The 17,974-nt window shown below is 37.5% G+C and overlaps 1 protein-coding gene across 3 annotated transcripts; it reads left to right on the forward strand.

Moving 5' to 3' along the window:
* The first annotated feature begins 13,454 nt into the window (after window positions 1–13,454).
* On the forward strand, window positions 13,455–17,747 carry LOC124379999. Of its 3 annotated transcripts, XM_046840672.1 has the most exons (7): window positions 13,455–13,939; window positions 14,027–14,183; window positions 14,296–14,640; window positions 14,992–15,012; window positions 15,179–15,304; window positions 15,822–15,916; window positions 16,795–17,747. In XM_046840672.1, exons 2-7 carry the CDS (start codon window positions 14,162–14,164, stop codon window positions 16,885–16,887), a joined length of 702 nt encoding a protein of 233 aa, XP_046696628.1. In that variant the 5' UTR covers window positions 13,455–13,939; window positions 14,027–14,161; the 3' UTR covers window positions 16,888–17,747. The 3 variants fall into 3 exon arrangements, with proteins under 3 accessions (XP_046696628.1, XP_046696627.1, XP_046696629.1); XM_046840671.1 differs by having other exon boundaries at window positions 13,455–14,183; XM_046840673.1 differs by lacking the exon at window positions 14,992–15,012 and having other exon boundaries at window positions 13,455–14,183.
* The last annotated feature ends 227 nt before the right edge of the window (window positions 17,748–17,974 follow it).

Here is a 17,974-nt window from a genome sequence, read left to right on the forward strand (position 1 = left end):
CCGGGGTGTGAAAACTTAAGCTAATGAGTACAGAACTGTACAAACATGTTTTTCTGTATTATTATGGATTTTTGCGTGCAGATAAATGGACAAAAATTCAGTACATTTTCAGTGAAATGTTCAACCACAAATAATAAAATTAAAATAAAATCATTACAAGAATCGTTATTATTACAAAACTGTACATAAGGATGCTTCAGATTGTTAAAATCTGTACTTCTGTCTAAACTTTACTTTGCTTGGGTCCATAAATATTCAGATTTTCCAGATGTTGAAATTAAACAATGATGAAATCTAAGTGCAGATTTTCACTTTTATAATCAAAGGGTCTTTAACATCCACACCAGGTGAAGGTTGTAGAAATTAAAGCTTTTTTAATTATCTCACGCTTTTAAAGAAACCAAAAGTAACTGGAACGTTTCAGCTGTTTATTGGTGTGGCTACATGTGAAGAACCTCCTCCAGGAAGTAGGAATTTCTGAGTCAAAGTCAACAATCAAGAGAAGCTTTTACTGGAGCAAATACACAGGGTTTACAACAACATGGAAACCATCGATAAGAAAGTAGAACTAGAATAACTAGAAGTCCGGATTAGAGATTAATCACGTGACACAACTGGACAATTCTGGAGGAACATTTTTGAGTCAGATGAGGCAACAATCAGCTTTTACCAGAATAGTTTGAACAGTTGAAAGAAGGAAGTATGATTTTTCTATTACGAAAGGTCTTCAATCTGACAGTGCGGGTGTGTATGCTTACTAGTGGAACAAGTCTGTTCAGTGGAACCAGTACTCCCAGTAGAACCAGTACTGCCTTGTATTGATCGATGTGACTGCTGAAAGATGATGATTTCTGCTCACATTCAGCTTTTTTATTCGGAATGCATCAAAACTGGTTGGACAGAACATTAACCTGAAACATACTTGGAATTTAACACAAAATGTCTTGCAAGGCAACGAGCATCCAGATCATATGAATACAGCTAAAGGTAAGACCTGGTAGATCATCTCCAATGAAGAAACCCGACTCCTGGCAGTTTTACTTTTGATTGATATTTCATTCATTTACTTTTGGTCCTTTAAAAAAGGAGAACTAGAGCTCTGATATAACGTGCTGTAGTTCCTACACCGTTCCTCTGATTTGGTGAAATGTTAAAACGCTGAAAAGCTCATTCATGATTTAAATTGAACTACAAGTTTACTTTGATTGAAAGGCTGAAAATACACTTAACCTGTCTGAATATTTATGGACGTGTGTATGTTTACTACTGGAGATTTTCATGAACTGATATTTTGGATATTTAAGCAGATCGGCTTAACATTGCTGAAGCTCTTGGTAATGAAGGTTATAGTGCAATATGTCACTAAGTTCAGTGTAGATGAGAGGGTTCGGGAGAGAGGGTTCGGGAGAAACTGTGGAGTAGTTATGAGATTTGAAGATATCAGGAAGCAGAAGTTCTGTGTGAGAACAGAGGGAATGGCTTCTGATCTGTACAGTTTGGATAAAACTGTGCTCACTGTGGCCTCAGATTCATGTTCATGGTGGACAGGAGGAGAAACCGATATGGAAACTCAGCTGGTGGTTAGAAAATCGATTGATGTTGACTCGTTCACACCAACATAAATGCAGTAATGTGTTAGGAAGTAAAACTGCTGCAGCACAAAACCACAATGATCTTCTGCATATCTGATCAGGTTTAGTAATAGTATTGATATCTGACTTAGTACACTGCTTTATTAATACCACTGGTCTTACACACAATTATACAAACACATGTAACAGAAATCTGTACAGGGAATCCCTGTGATACTGATAGCTGATGTTGGTGCACACGCTGTGCTGAGGGGTTTCTTCAGAAGCTGAAGCTGTAGAGCAGAACACATCCTAGCAGGAACATTATCATGCCGTCCACTTGTGACTTATTTTGACCATTTCCTGGTTTCTCTGTTGAATCTGAATCAGAAATAGCTTTATTACCAGGTATGCTTTCACACACACATATACACACACACACACACACACATCTTATCATGTTTTTTCTTTTTATATATTAGTTTGTTTTAATTTATATAAAAAGTGATTTAAGGCAAACAGACACATTTTTGGGATTTGATTAGATCATTATAAATGATGAATAATTGCTAAAAAAAGTTTAAACCCTGATGTGACAAAATTCATGCTTACGATAAAACTGCCATACACACCTTTCACCTTCAGTTGTACTTCCTGTTTATAATCTTCTGCGGGGGCACTGCAGGTGTACAGTCCTTCATCTGTATTGTTCACGCTGCTCAGCTTGATGGAGAAATTTCCCAGTGGAATTTCTGAAGGGAAAATTCCCACTCTGTTTCTAAAGACTGAATCCTGCTCATCAAAATCTGCTTCACCATTATTAATGTCACACAGGGTCCTGGTTTCTTTAAATCGCCAAAACACAGTGACTGGCTTCTGTTTTATTAAACATGGTAAGATCACTGTGTCTCCTTTAAAACCTTCGACACTCAGAGGGACAGACACTAAAAGAAAAAAGAACATATTAAATTTCAATAATATAAAGACAAACATGTGCATCAGGATACACAATAAGATATAAAAAAGAGCTTTGTGCACTTTTGCAACAAACCCTCCATTCAGGCTGACTGCTCATGTTGCTTCTAGTTTGCTCGTTGTGGGAGTGTAACTATCCAACTATCTATAACACTATTGTTGTGCTTGTGGGCGTGGTCTATCCAGCATTCCGATCAGAAGCGGTAGTAGCTGAACCGTAAATATTTCTTACAAGTCATGTTCACTGACCAATGATCTCTGCTTCTTCCTTTCCCAACTTTATTCTTCTTTGCAGCATCTCTACACATACAGTGTTAATAAGAGATTGTATATGACTGAATTAAAGAAAAACATGGGTTATACGTTTCTCTTTGGGAACCGAACCTACTTTGTACTGAAGTGAGAAATGTACAATGTGAATTTGCTGCTTGCTGTTGTGAATAAATCCTGAGTTCGTTGTTAAATTGTCTGTGAATAAAACCCATGTTCATTTTTTTCAAAATTTTCCATATAACACACACATCTGGCTATTGTGGTTCATTAAACGCTCACCTTTGATCATCAGCAGGAGGAAGATGAAGTGTAAAAAACATCTGTAATAAATGAGAGAATAAATTCACAACAGGAAAACTGTATATTAGAGGTATAATAGAGCATAATAGAGTATATTAGATGAATATTAGAGGTATATTAGAGGTATAAATAGATTCAGTTCTTCAGGTGGGAAAACTAAAGTGCTCTGGATAATGGAGGGAAATCTGCTTTAGCTACTTAGTCTGGTTTCTCCAATTAAAATTCTTAAACTGTAGTACCAACACAAATGTACAGTAATCCGCTGCTTTACCGCAGTTGGAATCTCACGCCCCTGGTTAATCGCTGAATTGCATTTGCCACATAACCAATTAGTTTGGCTATTTTTCCCGGTCTCTCGCTGATAGAATGGAGACAGAACTAAAGAAAACTTTTGCGACTTGGAATATGTTTCCACCACTGCAGCTCTATGGACAGCTAAGAATAAAAGTTTTCCTTGGGAGACACATGTACGATGTCATCACAGCGGAGATAGAGAGCAAATTCACAGCTCATTTGCTCTTTGTGGGAAGATAAACTGCCACGGTCACTGATAATAGCGCAAACTTTGTAAAATCGTTCAGAATGTTTCAAGCTGATGATGAAGCAGAAAATGATGTAGACGAGGTCATATTTAGGAAATTGCACAAAGTTTTATGAGATGACAGGGAAAGGTATGTTCTCCCTCCACATCACCGGTGTACAGCCCACACCCTTAACCTTATATACATGAACGATAGTTACATTTCAGACGGCGAGGCAGATTGCAAAGCAGTGTACAGAAGAGCGACTGGAAAGTGTTCAGCCTTGTGGTCAAAATTTAGTCGTTCATCTTATTGTTCTCTAAGAAGTTATTAAGCATTTTAAATGTTTAAGACATGTCTTTTGCTCTAATATAACTGATTTCCTAATGGCAATTATCTATATGACACCTGTTACACATGTAAGGCGTAATAATACAAGTAACACAAAAGTAATATAACGCGTTACTTTCCATAAAAAGTAACTAACGTAATTACAGTGGAACCCGGTTATCTCGCCCTCGGTTATCTCGACAACCCTATATACTGGTAAATCTCTGCTGTTAGTAAGTGCACATATGCATTTTTTTTGTTAAATGTTATGCGATGAACGGGAGCGCGGCGCGGGCGAGCAGGGTAAGGAGCACGGCTCTCTCGGTAAGGAGTTGAAGCCGGGAGCTTCAGAGAAAGCGGCCGAGAAAGCACCTGCCATCTTTCTCTCTCTCTCTCTCTCTCGCTCGGCTTATTTCCCCCTCGGCATCGCGGACGTAAGTTTTTTCGGACACTTTGCTTTGTGTGTTTGTGTGGATTACTTCAGCCTGATGGTCACAAGTTTTCAGAAACTTAGTTACTGTTTATTTTTCTTTTTTTTTTCCACATGTGGACTAAATGTGAGACGGCACTGTGCAGCCGCTGTTTTTTTTTGAGCGATCTGTGTGTTTATAATGTTGGAGAATATAATAAAGGTTTGTATGGAGAATGGACGGTGGTTTGTATTGTATACTGGTAAATCTCTGCTGTTAGTTGGTGCACTTATGCCTTTTGTTGTTAACAAACGTATGTACATTTTTATAGCATGCCTTCATCAAACAAATCGCGGCAACGCTGTTGTGTAAAAACCTTCCAAAAACACGTGCATGCACATTCTCATTTATTAACGCACATCATGTACATAAAGAAATTTCAAGCACGTTAATATACTGCCGCAATTTTGTTTTCGTTTATCTCGATCATCGGTTACCTCGATGCTTTTTGGCGACCCCCTAGGACACCGACATAACCGGGTTCCACTGTAATTACTTTTAAAAGTAACTTTGCCCAACACTGGATAGCACGATAGACCAAAAAAATGTATAGGGAATTGTTTTTATGGAGTTTTATGTTGAAATAATGAAATTTATTAATAAAAATATAATTATTATTTATAAAATTAAGTAAAATGTTAATACTTTACAGTACAGAAAGTAAAGAATGCGGTGACGTGGATCTTTAACTCTGCCTCTTTTTTGAAGTATGACATATGACACTTCAACCAATGAATAAGCAGAGAAACTACGCTACTTCAACACTGTGTACTGTACAGAACATGTGCTCACTATAAATGATACAGTGTACTGTATTTTCTATCAGTTTACACAAAATTCATCTCACTATATTCTTGCAAATATTTAAAAGTTAAAGTGTGTGAGAGGATCATTTGTGGCTTAAACAATTTTTTTACATTTTGGGGTGGCCTCAGTTTATTGCGTTTTTTTTGTTTATTTCGGGCGGTTTTGGAACGTAATCACCACGATAAATTACTGAATTACTGAAATAATCCCCCGGCAGCACCTGTACCTTCTGAGACGCCTAATGGACTATAAATCACCCTCTTAGGTGCTAAGGACTTGTTATACTTGCACCATTGAGAGCGTTATGACTGGTAGCATCACTTCCTGGTCGGGGAAGAGCACCATGCAGGACAGACGAGCTCTCCAGAGGGTGGTGCATTTAGCTGAACGTACCATCTGCACCGAGCTCCTTCAACTTTTTTTTTGCACTCTTTATATGCCACCTTATTTTTGGACTGCTACTTCAACTCTGGACTTGCACAGCACAGTCACTTTATACCACACTATTCTGCACATTGATATCTTGCGGACAAAACACATTAAATTCCTTTAGTTTGTATTATCTGCAATACACATCCATCCCTTTCTGTAATTCATGTGTATAGATTACAGATTTACTTTATACTTTTTATATTTATTTACTATTTTTTTTATCCTAATATTCTATTTCTATTTTCTTGTTTAAATGTTGGACAGTCGTAAAAAGCTTTTCACTGCATGTCGTAGTCTGTATGAATTGTGTGTGTGACAAAATTTGAATATATGAGTTTAGCTAACATAGCTAGGCCCGGAGATTAGCTAGCTTCTACTCCGCTACACTCTGTTTGTCGGAGAGGGAATTACCATAACAAGCCCTGCAACGCAAAAAGCCCTGCAAAAAATAAATTTTTATAAAATATTTATTGACTGTTGTTACTTATTGTATTATATAGGAGCTCGTTTACGACATATAAAAAAGTTTTAAAAAGTAGCTAACAGTAGCAACAAGAGTAATATAATAGATTTTAGCTAGCATAGCTAGGCCCGGAGATTAGCTAGCTCATGTTAGCATACACCCTGTTTGTCGGAAAGGGAATTACCATAACAAGCCCTGCAACTAAACACAGATCTTTATTCAGAATAAAATCTTAAACTGGTACTGTTTTAGTCCAAAATTTACCTCTTATTCATTGCGTACGACAAAAGCCGCCGTGTCTTATAAAAAATAAATAAATAAATAAATTGATTTACACAGCAACAGTACACAAAAGCTCACGTCCCACTGAACACCGGAAAAGGAAAAACTTCGTACACGTCACCAGCGACCACTGTCCCAAAGAGTTTTAGATTTTTATTGTATTTATTTATTTTACTTAATTACTTAAGGTATTTATTTGAGTAAAACTGCTGGCACTGCAACTCTGCTATTTAGTAAAATACAATTTACGGAATCTGCAACTTTTAATTTTCCACCTACAACCAGTAAAAACCCACCGAATACATACCATCTCACCGCTTGTATGGTGACGTCAAATCAACATGGCCGCTTTCATGCAACGGTTTCCATGGAAAAATCCCCTTTTCTCTACAACCCCCTTTTCTAAAATGTTGGAAAAAATGTAAAAAGATTTGCAAATCTCACAAACTCACATTCTATTCACAATACAACATAGAAAACATCAAATATTTAAACTGAGAAAATTTACCATTTTAAGTAAGAAATAAGGTCATTTTAAATGTGATGACTGCAACACATCACAAAAGAAAATTGTGTACATCCCTGTGTAGCATCCTCTCCTCTTTTAACAACAGTATTTAACTTTTAGGAGAAGAATGTTGTCTTATTTGTGTATGATACAGGATTGTTGCTGCTCAACACTTCTGGGTCTTCTTTGTCATAATATTCGCTTCATAATGCACCACATGTTTTTAAATGGTTTCTGGTCGGTACTGTAGCCAGACAAGTTACATAACCAGACTCTTCTACTATGAAGCCATGCAGTTGTAATAGATTTAGTATATGGTTTAGCATTGTCTTCCTGGATTTTGTAAGGCCTTCTCTGAAAAGAAAAATTGTCTACATGGAAGCATATGATGCTCTGAAACCTGTATATACCATTCAGCATTAATATTTCCAAATGGGAAAGCTGTCCATTCCTTAGGCACTAATGCACTGCCATACCATCAGAGATTCAGATTTTTTCACTAAACGCTGGAAAGTCAGAATGTCCCTTGTACTGTGAAGGGCATAGCATCCATGGTTTTTAAGAAGAATTTTAAATTTCGATTCATCTGACCGTAGAACAGCTTGCCTCCCTTGTCTGTTGCATACAGATTTCTCCAGATTCTTCTAATCTTCTAATGATATTATGTACTGCAAAACTTAGCCATTATTGTTGCACAAGCCAGTGCACTCTTAGTGCCGGTCTCAAGCCCGGATAAATGGGAGGGTTGTGGTATGAAGGGCATCCAGCGTAAAATGTGTGCTTCCACAGGGTACTGGTGAAAATTGGGCAACTGTTGGCCAAAGGAGGAGAAAGAGAGGAGGAAGACTTCTACAGAGACACCAGGAAAAGGAAAAGAGGAGAAGAGTGGATGTTTTCTGTTGGTACTTTAAATGTTGGTACTATGACTGGTAAAGGGAGAGAGGGAGCTGATATAATGGACAGGAGAAAGGTAGATATGTTGTGTGTTAAGGAGACCAAGTGGAAAGGAAGTAAGGCCAGAAATATTGAAGGTGTTTAAACTGTTCTATCATGGTGTGGATGGAAAGAGAAATGGTGTAGGGGGGATTCTGAAGGAAGAGTACAGTAAGAGTATAGTGGAGGTGAAGAGAGTTTCTGATAGGGTGATAAACATCAGGCTGAAGGTTGATAATAAATGTCATCAGTGTTTATGCTCTATCAATTTGTCCACATCCCTGCAAAGTCCACTTGCTGTTGGAATTTAGGTAGCCCTAACTCCAGCGATGATAAAAAATGTCAGAGTGTGAGTTTTGCAATTCCCCAATTGCCCCATACACAGAGGTCCACTTTAGCATTTGCACTGGGGGAAATTTAGACTCCGGCTATCCTCACAGTGGTGAATTTCTGTTGTAAATGAAATGGTCTGCATCGAATAGGCACAAAATTCACCAGCATTGACAACTAATTAGAAAACTAGAATGTGACTTTTCCTGAATAAAATGTGAGTGGTGCATTTCAGTGCAAAACTGGACACCGGGTCCGACTCTCCTTGCTGTGCCGAGTGTTTAGACGTGTCACATGCCCGTGTAGCCGAACTTTTTGCGTTTCGTGTTTTTGTATGTTCCTGCTCACCGGAGATTCCCCAGACCGTGCCAAACGGTTTGAGGTGTCACACGTCTTAGCAATGCAGTAATGCTAATAGGTTTGCACGGTGTGCGTCGGTTCAGCCGAGGTTCAAATGCCATATGTGCATGTTGGACCATCGAGGGCCGCGCTGTGGCACAAGATTAATTCCCCATTCGTTTTTTATCTGAAAAACATTGCCCTTTTTGGTCATGTGCTTGAAAATGGCTGAGGCAAATCGTTAGAAAAGTATTAGCACACCTTCCCTGTCCAGGGATCCGATATGAGGTATCATTCGTGGTGCTGGGGCAAAAACTGCTAGATGATTTACGTGCCGAATTTTTGTCCGGAAGAATTTGCAATAGTTTCTAATGCTTTTCAAGCACCATTACCATGAGCCTTACTGCCTGTCTGTTGACACAAAACAAGGTGAACCTGTCTAGCAGTTTACTCATATTTTTTTCTTGTTCATATAATTATTATTTGAGGTTCCATTAGTCAAGTGTTTTTGATGCCAACTGGTTTTCCTGGGAAACATGAAGATATAAGAAGTGTTTTACAGCAAGGCATTGTTCAGCATCTCAGTCTAGATTGGACTTTTTAAAAATGATCACTGTGGAAGTTTTCTCGAGGCTCTGTCTATGCTGCAGATGCTGGATGAAGATCAGTTCACGTCTGCATATTGAAGGACTTGCACCAGCTGTTTGCTATCTAGTGGAGTGTTGTCCACATGGAACTCAGGATGAAACCAGACTGAATTTTTAATTGAATTCAGAACGAAACTTAACTGAAACGAAACTTCCTGTTATCTTAGGAAATTACATCAATTTATATTTCTGGTTAAATATTTTATACAAACAATTATCTGTCAAAATTAATTCTGTCTTGCTCAGGAGTTTCCCTGCTAATGTTGCAGAATGTTAACAGAAAGAATGCACACAAACCCAACTGTGAAATTTTGTTAGCTTATGTTCCTTCTTTGGATATGGATTTTTATCACCGTTACTACTATTACCTACAGACAATAAATGCAGTATTTCCATTGACATTGTCAAAGCAGCATTCGCAAACTTCCTTTAAACACTTCTACCTTTTGTCTTTTTATGTCTGTTTTTTCGAAATCCTCTGGAAACTACTGACATCCTCCCCTTTTTTCTTTCTTTTTTTTTTTCTTTTTCTTGCCAGGTTTATCAGCTCATTCCTGGTCCCATTCCTGGTCCTGTTTCTGTTCATGAAGAGGATCCGGGGACTGCATGCCACATTTTCTTCAGTATATGTGTTGTGCCTGTAAATGCATTGATAGAAATTTAGGCAAAATTTCAGAATTTTTTTTTTTGTGTGGTATTTAATAAATAAATGAGGTAAAATGGGTCACTGCCAAAAAAAGGAAAAGATAAATGGGCACTAAAACATTATAACAGTTTGTAACATATTCATTCTGCATTTTGTTTGGTCAGTTTTTAAATAAACAGATTTAAAAGCAAGAGTAATGTTGATATGGTGGATTATTTTGTGAAATGTTATTTTCCATTTAATTTTTAAGTGACAAAACTCACTTGAAGTAAATTTTGCACTGAGAAAAATACAGTAACCGCTAACCTCTTCCCTTTGTCCCAAACATATACTATATATACATATACTATTTCATGTTTCTCTAAGACCATCTTTCTGATATGCACATGAGGATGAAATGCTCATTTCTTTTGCTCATCTGGTACAACTGAATGCAGGCCCAGCTTTGATGGACATAAATACGTTTTCACACATTTTCCCAAAAAATGCATCCAGCCGGGATTTCTAAATCTCCTCAAATGTCTTGGATTCGGCTTTTGCTTTCTATAGTCGTCATTAATTGTATGTGTTTTTGCATTGCTTTTACTTTTCTCTTTAGGCCATGCCTTGTTGCATGCAACCATTTGTCGGTCACATACGTACACAAACATTGGCCAGCGTGTCTCAATCGCTCAGCACCACGGCAACAGTCGAGAGAGAGTGCAGCAGCTTACCTGTCAGTTGGTGGCACGTGGCACCCGAATAGCGTAAAAGCTGCCAAATGTAAATTCACAGATGAGTTACAAAGAAAATTCCTGTGTTTTCGTCTCGATCAGGATCCGTTTGAATCTGAATGCATGAACTGCAAAGCTGGAACGTACGTCTCCGTGTCAAACAAAGGTGCTAGCGACCTAGAAGCCCACATAAGCTCCGCAAAACACATAGTTATAGACCAATAGATTGCATGTCAGCCTTGTTGAAAAAGGCATAAAAAGACTCGTACACAAACTGAAGCAATTGTTAACGCTGTGATAGCAACACATTCGGTAGACATACCTTATTGTGGTGTTTCTACTGATGGAAGCAATTACGGTGCTGTTAAAATATTTTTTCTGCTTAATCAGTATTTTGATTGAAAGAATTGTGGCATACAAAGTAAGTTAATCGAAGTTAAAAACACCAAAAATGAGTCAGCTGATAAGATCGTGCAAAATACATCAAAGAAACACTGGGAAAATTATTTGTATTTTTTTTTTTAATTATTATTTATTTATTTATTTATTTTATGTATTGCGTTTACAGGTGACAACTGTAATACGATGTTCGGGGGAATCCGACGTGATGAAAAAGGAAAAAGTTTTCGCAACTTAGAGGTGATTGCAGAACAAGTCATTAGTGTGGGCTGCCCAGCACAGGTCTTGAACTATTGTGTTCATTACGGGGCAGACACACTAGATGTCGATATTGAGAACATCATCTTCAAAATATATCAATATTTTCACATCTACACTGTGCGCACTGAGAACCTGAAGGAGTGCTGTGAATATGGTGATGTTATTCATACAGGGAGTGCAGAATTATTAGGCAAGTTGTATTTTTGAGGATTAATTTTATTTGAGGATTTAATTTGAACAACAACCATGTTCTCAATGAACACAAAAAACTCATTAATATCAAAGCTGAATATTTTTGGAAGTAGTTTTTAGTTTTAGCTATTTTAGGGGGATATCTGTGTGTGCAGGTGACTATTACTGTGCATAATTATTAGGCAACTTAACAAAAAACAAATTTATACCCATTTCAATTATTTATTTTTACCAGTGAAACCAATATAACATCTCAACATTCACAAATATACATTTCTGACATTCAAAACCAAACAAAAACAAATCAGTGACCAATATAGCCACCTTTCTTTGCAAGGACACTCAAAAGCCTGCCATCCATGGATTCTGTCAGTGTTTTGATCTGTTCACCATCAACATTGCGTGCAGCAGCAACCACAGCCTCCCAGACACTGTTCAGAGAGGTGTACTGTTTTCCTCCTTGTAAATCGCACATTTGATGATGGACCACAGGTTCTCAATGGGGTTCAGATCAGGTGAACAAGGAGGCCATATCATTAGATTTTCTTCTTTATACCCTTTCTTGCCAGCCACGCTGTGGAGTACTTGGACGTGTGTGATGGAGCATTGTCCTGCATGAAAATCATGTTTTTCTTGAAGGATGCAGACTTCTTCCTGTACCACTGCTTGAAGAAGGTGTCTTCCAGAAACTGGCAGTAGGACTGGGAGTTCAGCTTGACTCCATCCTCAACCCGAAAAGGCCCCACAAGCTCATCTTTGATGATACCAGCCCAAACCAGTACTCCACCTCCACCTTGCTGGCGCCTGAGTCGGACTGGAGCTCTCTGCCCTTTACCAATCCAGCCACGGGCCCATCCATCTGGCCCATCAAGACTCACTCTCATTTCATCAGTCCATAAAACCTTAGAAAATCAGTCTTGAGATATTTCTTGGCCCAGTCTTGACGTTTCAGCTTGTGTGTCTTGTTCAGTGGTGGTCGACTTTCTGCCTTTCTTACCTTGGCCATGTCTCTGAGTATTGCACACCTTGTGCTTTTGGGCACCCAGTGATGTTGCAGCTCTGAAATATGGCCAAACTGGTGGCAAGTGGCATCTTGGCAGCTGCACGCTTGACTTTTCTCAGTTCACGGGCAGTTATTTTGCGCCTTGGTTTTTCCACACGCTTCTTGCGACCCTGTTGACTATTTTGAATGAAACGCTTGATTGTTCGATGATCACGCTCAGAAGCTTGGCTATTTTAAGACTGCTGCATCCTCTGCAATATATCTCACTATTTTTGGCTTTTCTGAGCCTGTCAAGTCCTTCTTTTGACCCATTTTGCCAAAGGAAAGGAAGTTGCCTAATAATTATGCACACCTGATATAGGGTGTTGATGTCATTAGACCACACCCCTTCTCATTACAGAGATGCACATCACCTAATATGCTTAATTGGTAGTAGGCTTTCCAGCCTATACAGCTTGGAGTAAGACAACATGCATAACGAGGATGATGTGGTCAAAATACTCATTTGCCTAATAATTCTGCACTCCCTGTATGTTGATGTGCCAATTGGTGATGCAAAGTGCTTTGATTCACAGAAATTCACAGAAATGTGTAACAGTGATGGAGATTTCAGTGATCTGAAAGTACACAAGAAGAAAATATTTTGAAATGTTCTAAAGCATACATTTATCATTCAGAGCTATTGAGGATTGCACAGTTTTTGTTTGCTATTCCTTCTTACAATGCAAATGTCGAGAGAGTTTTTACTGATGCAAAGCCAGTGGACAAAGGAAAGGAATCACTTGTCTGTTGAGTCACTGAATGTGCTTCTATGCACACAATACAACTTTCAACATGTCTTGCAAAGACTTTTATGCCTGATTGATTGATAATCAGGGAATATTGGGAAAGATTTGTTCATCAGGAAAGTATACCAGAGAACATCAGGAGGACTGAAATAGTTTTTTTTTGTTTTTTATTTTTTTATATTCAAATGATTTTTATTTTACATAAATAAATAAAAAATGACTGGTGAGACCTTTAGAAACAGTGGCATTGAGTAATAGACGGGGATGTGGCGCCCCTAATGGGAGAAGCCGAAAGAAGAAGACGAAGCAATCTCTAAAAGTAAACGTGTCCCCCTAGTGGTCGAAAATATTTAAAACAAGAAACTTAGAGGAACAGAGGTCCTAATCAACTCCATGTAACTTAATTTGGACCTAACCTGGGGGGAGGAGTGTGTAAAAAAATAAAAAATAGAGCCTTGATTGTAGATAAATTTTATATGATTCTGTAGGCCTTCTAAAAATGAAAACTCAAAAAAATAAGCTCATAGAGCAGAGGAAGTTACATCAGATATAATGGGCAGGCCTAGGAAAGATAATCATTAGGCAAGAAAGCTTAAAAAATACTTAATTAAAATACTTAAATATACATGAGAAAGTAAGACACAGGTGACAGTAATGACTCAGACCCGTTTGACAATATAAAAAAAAAAAGAAAAATCTGAAATGGAAAATATTTATTATCAGTATTGAGCCTTCAACTGCATCGTTTTATAAAAGGTAAGTGATGAGATGTTTTGTATTTTTCTCTTAAATTTGCACTTGAATGCTGTGATTGCATAAGATGCTGCTTTTTACCACTTAAAGAGAAAAGAAGAATAAAAAAAAAAACAGTTGTGGTCAGAGAACTTCCGCTCTCCAGCATCTAAAACATAACTGAAGTGTTTCCTGACTGAAGCACAACGATCTCAGAGTGCTGCTGAACCGTGTTCCAGCTACAGCATGAAGACTGTTCTTTTGTTCTGTGAGTAAAATTGCTACTATTAATCACTATTTTACCTTAAACAATATGATCTCATTGTACAGATGAGTGGATTCTAAACTACTGCGTGTTTGTTGTTTTTGTTTTTTGTTAGATCTTCTTGTGTGCTGTGGAGCTGATATAAATTTCACAGAGAAGTTGGTGGATTTGGGACAAAATGTGACTTTACAGTGTGAAGTGGCTGTAAGACATGTGTCCTGGTTCCTGATGAAGCCGTCAGAACCTCCAGTGTATGTTTTACGCTCTTACTCAAGTAAAATTCTGGTGCCACATTACAGTAACCGGACCTTCAGCAAGATTTTCTCACTGCAACAAAACAGCAGTTTATTTATACACAATATCAGTACTAATGAATTAGGAGTGTATCATTGTATTCATTGTGGTTCACCTCCTAACATCAGCCGTGGAATCAGACTTTACACCCAGAATCATGCAGCTGGTGAGTTTATTTATTATACTTTATATAAGTTCAATATCTAAATGTTTTTGGCCAAATTTAGCAAGAACATTGTGTTTATTATTTTATAGTTTTAAATGGATTATTTATTTAGATCAGTGAGTCTCAATGTGGAGTCTGGGATTTTTTAAAATAATTATAATAAAATGTAATAATACCTCTCCATTATCACAGTTATTGTGTATCACAAAATCTTTTGATTATATGAACCTGTTTGGTTGTTCTTGTAAATGGAAAAGTTCATCTAATACGTCAAAGCAAATTCTGCACCTGACTTGGTAAATTTGTAATTTATGTTTTTTTCCCTTGTGTCCTATATAATTTATGTCATAGGCTGCTTGGAGAATTTACACAGTAAGTATTTCATTGTACGGTGTAAAAAACTGTTTACAAATGAAATATAAAAACTTAAATCTTGAGACTCAAGATCTCGAACCCTGTCTGATATAAAACAGATTAACAACAAAGGTTGTTAAAGTATTTCTTTAACAATGAAGTGTAAATATTCTGTTATTTTTAGCTTCAGGTTTAAAAAATCAGACGAGTAAACCTGACCATCAGCAGAGTGAAGAGAATGGATTGACCCTTTTGCCGTTTCTCATCGTATCAGTAATAATAAACTGCACTCTGGTCATCACAGTTACAGGTGAGTTTTATTTGCTATTTATTGTAATAAGCAGTAATGAAGTATAGTCCTGCACACCTGTAAAAATACGATCATTTAATGTAAACATCTCTAATAACTTTAGCTCCGTCTCTTGACTATAATGAGATTTCATGCTAATTCTGTAAATGCTAAACTGATCTTTCTTTTTTTTTTCATGACCTTCTTGTGATAAATGTATGTAGTTATTATTTACTGTCCGGACTAAACCATGTGTGTGTGCACCTAATATTTGCTCACACTAGTGTACATACAATGCAGTTTATATATTTAATAAAATAAATTCCTGTTAGACACGCCTAACTTCCTTAAACTGTCTTTCTATTGTCTGTGTGAATTTACTAGATTTAATCTTTATCTAAAAAAACTACAATAAATATAATTTTCATTAGAAGTTTTATATCAGTTATATATTTATGTTGAATCGGTATTATAATGCAATGACCACTAAAAGAATTCCCGGTGGTCTTTGGGTTCATTCTGTATTTTTACACTTTAGTTTTTGTGGGCCGTTGCTGCCGAAGGCCTCCGAAAACCCGAGAGCAGCCTTCAGATCCAGGCGTACAGTCGGGTCAGAACAGCGCCGAGCTCGTGGTAGGCTGCCTTCCTTTTCATTAGCGTTATATTTCAAACACTCTGATTTTCCTGATTATTGAGATGAAGTGATGAAGTAAAATGATTGAGTGATTGGAGACCTGTAGATGAGACACGGTGCCTTTTGCAGGGGAAAGTTCCATGTGTGAAAACTGCGTGGTGCAACGTGCGCTGTAGCAGACGTGTTAACTTGTGTGTGTGTGTGTGTGTGTGTGTGTGTGTGTGAAAAAAACGTGTTAAAACTGGTGTTTTGAAAACACCTCTGCTGTGAAATCACCTCATGCACCTGAAACACACATTATATCTTTATGTAATGACCTCAATTATTTAAGTGAGATGATCGTTAGTAATTCGTTCATGTAATGAATTGAGGCTTATTACATTCACACAATGAATGTAAAAGTTCTACTTTTCTAGTGGATAAAATGTGCAGTAATAATAATAATAATAATAATAATAATTCCAATACAAGTAATATGTACACATGATGCACATGAATCACTGTAGATCTTTTCAAGTATAGTTTAGTATTAAACTGCAAAGTAAAGCAGTTGCATGTCTCAGGACGTTACTGAGGATATAAACATAATGGTTTAACATTATAATTAAATCTTTTTAAATGAGTTGTGGTGCATATAAAACACTGTGGTAACCTGTACAATAACAGCTCAGTTCTGATCTTCAGCGCAGTGTGAAAAGCAGGGTTTTGTTAACAGGTGTGTCTTCAACATGTTGCCATCAACTACCATGCTTCATTTTCACACATTAACCACTGCGTTTTGTTGTTTTTTTCTGCACCACCACATTCTGCACCCTAAACCCATGAGTTAACAAGTGTTTATTAATGTGATCAAAGATTAATCACGTCATTCTTTCAGTACTCACAGGTGAAGTTCGTCTCGAATAAAAAACGCGCCAAGACCAAGAACCTCAACAGCACGTACGCTCTCCTACACCTCCCGAACCAGTGAATCCCGAGAGATCTCCGAGTGATCCCTAAATGATCTCCAGAGATCCCCAGATATCCCCGAGTGATCCCCAGAGATCCCCGACTGACTCCACACAACATATGAACTTTATAAAATGTATCTTGTAGAAGCTTCATTTCTTCTGCTATGTAAAAGACGATTCGTTTAACGGAAGTAAATGTAAATAAATGTATTAAGAAAATTTCAGACGATTTGATCCAATAGAACAAACTGATCAAAATTAATCCAAAAGAAACTAAATGTATCTTTTTTAGATTGTTTTTACTCCTTACTATTACGAACATCGACCATTTTGCTTAACGTATTGTAACGTTTTTTTTGTGGTGTCGCGTGTCGTCTGGCTCGTCCCGAAAAATTTCCCATAATGCACTTAGAAGCTTTTCAGAATGTAAACTGCACAGTTACGCTGCATTTCAGTTCAGACAGAGTTGGAAGTTCAGGAAGTTGAAAATCGTGTCACTTCCTTACCGACAACTTGACGAGAAAACCACAGACTGCTGCATGCCATCGGACTACAATGAGTGTTTAAATGTAAAGGTTTACGACACGTAAGTGTGTGTACGTTGACTAATCTGTAGCAAGCATTTGTATATTTCATTATGACTCGTGTGAAGGGAAGAACATCAGGGCATTTTGACACGACGCTCCTTGTTGGACTCTGAGTGCAGGAGCTCCATTCTGATTTGAGGGAGGGGTCTGTCGTTTTTTCCTGATTAAGAGCTATAAAGTTATAACCTGTTGTTCGAATGCAGCTTTCGGAAAACGCTTACAATAATCTAAAGTTCTACTAATATTGCTCTATTCTACTCACAAATCTTACAAATAAAAGCTCATTGTCTCAATTTACCTTTTACTTAAAAATACACAAACAAAAACAACATTCTGGTTTCTGATGGTTGTACGGATGAAACTTGGTTAAATATCTTGGCTCGTCCAGATGATAATTGGTTCCCTATTAATTCTGGTTCCTCTCACATTTCCTCCTCATTTAGTCTCCCAGTCATCACGTCTGGCTCTTCATTATAAATAAACATCTGAGACAGTGGAATATTTATTGAGCAAAAACAGG

This window comes from Silurus meridionalis, chromosome 26 (genome assembly GCF_014805685.1).
Source record: "Silurus meridionalis isolate SWU-2019-XX chromosome 26, ASM1480568v1, whole genome shotgun sequence".
Classification (NCBI taxonomy): domain Eukaryota; kingdom Metazoa; phylum Chordata; class Actinopteri; order Siluriformes; family Siluridae; genus Silurus; species Silurus meridionalis.

Excerpts from the sequence above, each read along its gene's own strand:
- LOC124379999 (XM_046840671.1), top strand. The coding sequence starts at position 14,162 with ATGAAGACTGTTCTTTTGTTCT. Across the intron at positions 15,013-15,178 it reads CTGCTTGGAGAATTTACACA|CTTCAGGTTTAAAAAATCAG; the intron begins GTAAGTATTTCA and ends TGTTATTTTTAG. Across the intron at positions 15,305-15,821 it reads TCTGGTCATCACAGTTACAG|TTTTTGTGGGCCGTTGCTGC; the intron begins GTGAGTTTTATT and ends TTTACACTTTAG.